The 7,735-nt window shown below is 48.1% G+C and overlaps 1 protein-coding gene across 1 annotated transcript; it reads left to right on the forward strand.

Annotated features, from left to right (window-relative positions):
• Positions 1 to 821: 821 nt before the first annotated feature.
• Positions 822 to 6,367, forward strand: LOC109733196 (receptor-like serine/threonine-protein kinase SD1-8). Its single transcript, XM_020292386.4, has 7 exons — positions 822 to 2,236; positions 4,319 to 4,438; positions 4,518 to 4,645; positions 4,812 to 5,025; positions 5,115 to 5,364; positions 5,482 to 5,614; positions 5,801 to 6,367. Exons 1-7 carry the CDS (start codon positions 958 to 960, stop codon positions 6,107 to 6,109), a joined length of 2,433 nt encoding a protein of 810 aa, XP_020147975.1. The 5' UTR covers positions 822 to 957; the 3' UTR covers positions 6,110 to 6,367.
• Positions 6,368 to 7,735: the final 1,368 nt, after the last annotated feature.

A 7,735-nucleotide genomic window follows, 5' to 3' on the forward strand; every position in this document is an offset into this window, starting at 1 on the left:
TTTACCTTGGAAGTAGATCAAAATTAAGTCAATGTTGTTAAAAAAATGAGGTTAGCGAAATCCAGAGCTCTGCCTCTGGCTCTAGTTAAATCAAGTCCACCCATCATTATTTATGTCTCGAACTAGCGCGATACCTGACATTACAACGTGAAAAACATAGGTAAAGAAGTTGCTTATAGGCCAGTTTTTACGGGTTGAAGCTAACCTTGTGGTATCCGAACACCCATAACCATAGAGGTCATGGTACACATGCATGTCCTTGCCTCCTTATGATGTAGCTTTGCCATAAACTCACAGTAGCAATCACTGGACCTAGATATGTTATTAAGCATGATATGACCTTACCTTTTATGCCAGGCGAAATGCCTAAAAAAACAATTCGTAAGCATGGAAATCTAAGACCGACAAGTGACAATCACTAGCATTTAGCAAAAAATAGTCCCTCCCTTTCTAAATACAAGTGTTTTTAGACATTTTAATATGGAATACATACAGAGTAAAATGAGTGAATCTACACTCCAAAATAAGAGTACATACATCCGTATATAGTTCATATTGAAATCTTAAGAAAAACTCATATTTGGGAAGGAAGAGAGTAGAAATTACTAACGATTTCCCCAAGTCGTAGTGTACAATCCCCGCAAATAAAAGAAGTCGTAGTGTGCAATGGTCAAATCACCTGTCTGTCACCGTGCATGCTTCAGTGGTTGGGCAAGAATTCTGACCAGGAATTCTTGATTGCTGCGTCTGCACACAACGAAATAGGTTGGCAAATGCCAACAGACGAGTCTAATTTGTCAAAACTTCCCAATCGTTTCTATTTTTATACTACGGAGTAGTTTCCAACATAATCATACTACTCCTACAGAACTTGTGAAGAAATCCACACACTCCACAGCTACATTCCCTGACTCCCGGCGAAGCTGCGGCCTTCCGTATTCAGCCCGCCGGGAGATCATGGGCCAGAGCCACCGCCGACTCTTGCTCGTATCTTTGTCCGTGCTGCTTCTCACAGCCACGCCCGTCGCCGCCGACAGCACGTTGACACAGCGGAGTGCCATCGCCGCCGACCAGAGGCTGGTCTCGCCGGGAGACGTCTTCCAGCTCGGCCTCTTCCCCGTCGCCAACGGCACCAAGTGGTTCCTCGGCATATGGTTCACCGTCTCCCCGGCCGCCGTCATCTGGGTCGCCAACCGCGACCGCCCGCTCAACGCCTCGTCCTCCGGCATCCTCGCGCTCAGCGGCCGAGGAGACCTCGTGCTCCTCGACGCCGCGAGGGACAACGAGACCGTCTGGTCGTCCAACTCCTCGTCCGCGACGGTAGCGCAGCTCCGCGACAACGGCAACCTGGTGCTCGCGGACGCGGCCGGCGCCGTGGTGTGGCAGAGCTTCGAGCACCCGACCAACACGTTCGTGGCGGAGATGCGGTGCGGGAAGGACCTGAGGACCGGCGCGCTGTGGGCCCTCTCGTCGTGGCGCGGCGCCGACGACCCGTCGCCCGGGGACTTCCGCTACGTGATGGACACCAGCAGCGGCTCGCCGGAGCTGCACGTCTGGGGCAAGGGGCGCAAGACGTACCGAACCGGGCCGTGGAACGGGATGCGGTTCAGCGGCATCCCGGAGATGACCGCCTTCGAGGACATGTTCGAGTTCCGGTTCACCAACACCACCGACGAGGTCTCCTACGTGTTCCGCGACCGCGCCGGCTCGCCGGTGTCCCGCGTCGTCCTGAACGAGACCGGCGTCATGCAGCGCATGGTCTGGGACCAAGCGGCGGTGACGTGGAGCGTCTTCTGGTCGGGGCCGCGCGACCAGTGCGATCGCTACGGCCTGTGCGGCGCCTTCGGCGTCTGCAACGTGGTGGACGCCGTGGTGTGCGGCTGCGTCCGAGGGTTCCGGCCCAGCTCGCCGGCGGAGTGGCGCATGCGGAACGCGTCCGGCGGGTGCGCCCGCAGCACGCCGCTACAGTGCGGCTTGGGTGGTGGTGACGGGTTCTATGCCCTGCGCGGCGTGAAGCTGCCGGAGACGCACGGCAGCAGCGTGGACGCCAGCGCCTCGCTTGAGGAGTGCGGCCGGAGGTGCCTGGCCAACTGCTCGTGCACGGCATACGCCGCGTCGGATATCCGTGGTGGTGGAGGCGGGAGCGGATGCATTCAGTGGTTCGGCGAGCTGATGGACACGCGGTTCGTCGACGGCGGCCAGGATCTCTTCGTCAGGCTGGCAATGTCTGACCTAGGTAAATCAAATGCTCTAGGCAACGTTACTTTGCATAGATCAATGCTTGTCAGTTTGAGAGTTAGTTAAGTTCCAATTCCCGATAGGAATTGAATTCCCTTGCGCTCCATAACGGTAGAACCAAACATTTCGACCAAAGTAAGGTTTGTCGCAAGTAAATTGTGTCCGGGTTTGCTATTGAGTAGGCGCCTGAAATTTTTCACCGTGTTAGTCTGATCGGTAGAGAAGAGGAAGCGCGGGCCTGAGGCGGAGACAGAGCACCGCGGCGAGGTCTCGGACGGGAGCAACACGGAGCGAGGGATGATGCCGAAGCGGTGTCCCAGGTGGAGGGGAGTCAAAGGTCTGGTGTGGGAAAGGAGAGGGGAGAAGGGGGGGGGGGGGGTGCGGGAGGTCACCGGTAATAGGATCGTTCAGGGTTTAGAGAAAGCCCGTGGTAGGGCAACACAACTGTGGGCAGCGGTTCAGGGAAGGGTGGGGCTACAAGGCGCGCCCAATAGCGCAACCGGCCACGGGTGGCGGGTGGCGACTATTCAGCCGCCGTCGGTTGGGGGTTCATGAGGAGGTAGAAAGACTCTCGGCCGTTGGATCTGGATCAAACGGTACTGATTGAATAAACTCCAAAAAGGAAAGATAAGGCGCCTATGAAATAGTCGCGCCCCCAATTGTCTCAGTGTGTCCAGTACCCATGATGTTCTATCTGTCATATTAAAGCACGTTCTAAAATACAACTCTTCGATGCTCTTGTTTGACTTTGCTTCTTCTCCCTGCCACGCCAATCAGTTCCAAACATGGAATAGTTAATAGGCAGCTGGAGGTTGATATTTCACCACTCCACACAATAAAATTTCATCCAAAGAGAGAGAAAACATATGAATGACCCCAGTTGAATCCGGTGAGAAGAAGATGCGCAGCCCTGAGGCGGAGTATAGGGGGCCATGGCAAGGCCTCCGAGGATGCACATGCACAATCTATCTCTATAAGTTTAACCTTCAAAATTTGGAGGCCAACACAATATCTTAAAATTGATGAAGTCAGCACCACTCACCAAATGGACGTTCTAAAATACTGCTCTTCGATGCTCTTGTTTGACTTTGCTTCTTCCCCCTGCCAACCAGTTCCAACCATGGAATAGAAAATAGGCAGCTGGAGGTTGATATTTCATCACTCCACACAAAATAATTTGGTTCAGAGAGAGAGAGAGAGAGATACGAATGACCCCAAATATTTCAGGTCCACGACTCATCGGACATACGCAATTCTCTCTTATCTAATCGCCCAGTTGCGTGCATAAAACAAACCCGTCCTCATATTCCACCTCACCAAGCTTGACTTCAACCACCGATTAGATATTAACAATTCATGTTGAAACTGAAGTCAGACCTTTTGTCCCTGCACAGACTTCTATTTTACAAACAATCACTGGTGTGTCCTTGTCGATCGCCTACCAGGATAAACATGTCAACCTACTAATAGTGGGTCACTAGCTATATATATATATATATATATATATATATACTCCCTCGGTATTAAAATATAAGATGTTTTAGTAGGCTACTTTAGCCGAGAATGGCATTTTGGAGCTCGCCTCCATGAAGGCCGAATTTTTTGAAAAAAATCAAAATTCATACTTTTTAGTCTTAAAAAAAATCTGAAAAAAATTATACAAGTATACAAAGATGTGATGTGTATGTGTGTAAATTTTTAGGATGAAGTACCTTGAGATGCGATCTGTGCAAAAACAACAAATTTATGGACTTTTGGGATGAATAGTCTCATGTGTTGAAAAGCCACAAATTTGTCTTTATTGAACAGCCCTTATTTCAAAGTATTTCATCCTAAAAATTTGCACACATGTGTGTTATGCTTCCATGTATGTCTCTATTTTTTAGATTTTTTTGAAATGTAAAAATATAATTTTTTTGGAATTTTAAAATTTTCAAACACCTGCCACAATGGAGACCGAGCTCCAAAATCAAATTTTGACTTTAGCCTAAAAAACGTCATGTATTTCGGTACAGAGGGAGTAGTAAAAAAAATCGCAAGTTTTCGACGATGCTGACACTACACATGTATCATAATTCAGATACAACCAAGAGCAAGAAGTTTCTCACCGTCATCGCAGCGGTGATAGCGGGGTTCGCATTGCTTCTGCTGTCACTTAGCTTCCTGATCTGGAGAAAGTTCCAGCGCCGCAGGATGGGAGGTCAGATAGAGTCCTTGGTGCATGCATTTCAGGAAAATAATCTGATACTGCCATCTGATTGCTCATGCCATTTTTTCAGTCGCCGTGTTTGATGACATCATGAGGGGCGAGTGTCCAACGTACCTCCTCGAAACCATTAGGGCCTCCACCGACGGGTTCCGCCCTGAGAACGAGATCGGGCGCGGTGGCTTCGGCATTGTGTACAAGGTGATACAGTGGTGCTTTGCACATTGCAATCGTATTACAATCCCTGTACCATGTCAATCAGAACTGTGGTCGACTGGTCCTATAAGCAGCATGTGGATAGGAGTACTAGTCTTAGTAGTACTTGTGTGGGAAATTAGTGTCTGACTAACTCAACTGAACTTATCAGGGTCAAATGCCAGACGGCCAAGAGGTTGCAGTGAAGAGGCTCTCAGCGGAGAACAGAGTGCAAGGCCTGAAAGAGTTCAAGAACGAGGTGGACCTGATCGCCAAGCTGCAGCACCGCAACCTGGTACGCCTGCTCGGCTGCTGCATCCACTGCTTGGACAGGATACTTGTCTACGAATACATGAGCAACAAGAGCTTGGACACCTTTATTTTTGGTAAGTATGACGTTTCACTCACTGCAGCGAAATAGTTACCATTTCTGCTCGAGAAATTGCCACGCTCAATTCTGTGAATTCGCCAACAGATCCAAGGAGGCGCGCCACTTTGAGCTGGAAGGCCAGGATGGACATCATCCTCGGAGTTGCCAGAGGGCTTGTCTACCTTCATCAGGACTCAAGGCACACAATGATCCACCGAGATCTCAAGGCGGCCAACGTTCTCCTTAATGAGGAGATGGTCGCCAAGATATCGGATTTTGGAATTGCGAAGCTGTTCAGCAGCAGCGGAGACAACAGTCAGGACTCCACCATCACAGAAAGGATTGTTGGGACATAGTAAGATCTGCAACTTTGCATAACACACCAATGGTCAAGTACTATAAGTTACCTCGACTTTTTATTTCGATAGCCAGCTTTTCTTACAGTTTTTTGTATGGTGTCATGTGATGGCAGTGGTTACATGTCACCGGAGTATGCCATGGACGGCATGGTATCATTCATGCAGGATGTGTACAGCTTCGGTGTGCTGTTGCTGGAGATCGTCAGTGGCAGGAGGAACCAACGAAGTTTCAACCTCATAGCTCATGTAAGCAATCAATTAGCTATCTTGCAACCGAAAGAAAAATAATCAAAATAAATTCATTCTAATTTGAAATTTCATGCCTACATACCCCAAGTCTCAACCCGGTTCGCTTGAACCAAGAAACACATTTTGGTGGAACCACATTGAATTCCATGATGACCTTGACAAAACAGGCTAAATTTTTTGCAGGCATGGAATCTGTATGAAGAAAACAGGAGCCTCGAGCTCCTTGACCCAGCTGTGCGTGGCGGCTGTTCCCCAGCAGAGCTAGAGCATGTTAAGACGTGGATCCAGGTAGGGCTACTGTGCGTTCAGGAGAGCCCAAGCCAACGGCCGCAAATGGCTGCAGTAATCCCCATGTTGTCGCACCAACAGGCGCCAGGGCGGCCACTTCGGCCGGTTGTCTGCATGCCGGCGAGAACTCCGGTGGACCTTCTCAACATGGAGGAGAACACATCTAGCAATGAGTTGACCATCACGAACCTCGAAGGCCGGTAGCAACTAGCAAGAATGCATGGATGGAAGGATGCCGGGCAAGCTGGAACCTAAGATTGAAGACCTTACTGACGACTTTTTGTATGTAATTGGGTAGGACGGGTGCATTCAAGCCATCTCATGCTTCTGCAAAAGTGTGACCTCTTAATTAACACACCTCTGTAAAAAAACACCTATGTAATTCATGGAGACTGAGAACAAATTCAAGATTTGAAAAAAATTCAAATGAACTGCATTTGCATGTGTACAAATATTAGGCAATGATTTGATACATGGTGGGTCAAGGTTTGAGTCATGGCCCGTTGTAACCTGGGTCCTAGGGAAGGTAGTTCCTAAAAAATTGGTATGCATCCACAAGGCCACAACAGACTGCACCCATTGTGTATGAGTTCCTATCAACATGGATCAGGCAATATTGGAGATATGACTCAGCCAGTACAATAAGGATCAGGAGAGGGGAAAAAATGACAGATCGTGTTTTAAGAAAAAAATTATCTCTTTCTCCATTACACCAGGAACTGCAATACCAGTTGGACAAGTTTAATGGATTGTATTCCGGTCTCCCTCTCTCAAATAAGTGGCTCTCAACCTTTGTCTCCACACTAGTTCCTCTCTCAACAGGAGCTCGTCCAGCTCCAGTGTGTACTGCTTAATAGATTGTTGTTGTTCGCTGAGTATGGTGAGCTCCATAGAACACTAAGTTTGCTCCTAATCTTGGCTGAGTACTTGAAATTTTTAGCATTGGATGTATTCCTATAATGGTTTGAAGTTTTCGAGTGCACCTTTTGATTCATACAAGAGACAAGACATGACAAACATAAATTTATTTTTTATGATGCTAAAATAGTATGGCATGCTCTTAAACTGGGTACATCTGGTATTGTAGTTCCTCATGGTGTTATGTAATAGTGATAATTTTCCTTCAGAGCACAAGCTGGATTCAGTTATTTTGTTTAAGGACTGTGCTAACGTCCAGTCTACTGGACGTTAAGCAACAGATCTGCATGATCCCCTCGACGGGGGAAACAATGCTCCACCCACTATTCCCGTGCTCCTCCCGATCGATTTATTGCACCATAATTAAAAACGCGAAAAAAATTACCTACATGGGATTCGAACCTACGTCAGGGTGGAAAGGACAAGCCCAAGTACAAAGCCCAACAACCATCACACCAACCTAGTTTGTTGTTCATTATTTGAAAACGAAGTTGTTTTAAACTCTTTCTTACTACTGTCATAAGAAAAAAGAAAGCTATCTCTTGGAAAAAAATCCACTTCATCAATGACAGTTACCGGGGGTATATGTCATGATGTCCCTCCCTCCCCCACCCCGGTCCCCAAAGTTATTAGGACCAGGGTATACAAGTTATCAGGTCTACGAGGCGTGATTTACCGTGCTATTAACATGAAAGTTACCGTGGGTATATTTAATCAACCCCCTCGCCAAAGTTACCAGGACCAGGGTAAATAAGTTATCATGTCTGCAAACGTGTGGGTTACCATGCTATTCACACAAATGTTACCCCCCCTCCCCCACCCTCCTCATGCCAAAGCTATCAGGACTGGGGTACATAAGTCATCAGGTGTGCGATGTGTGAGTTACCATACTATTCACACAAAAAGTTACCG

This window comes from Aegilops tauschii, chromosome 2 (genome assembly GCF_002575655.3).
Source record: "Aegilops tauschii subsp. strangulata cultivar AL8/78 chromosome 2, Aet v6.0, whole genome shotgun sequence".
In the NCBI taxonomy this organism is placed as follows: Eukaryota; Viridiplantae; Streptophyta; class Magnoliopsida; order Poales; family Poaceae; genus Aegilops; species Aegilops tauschii.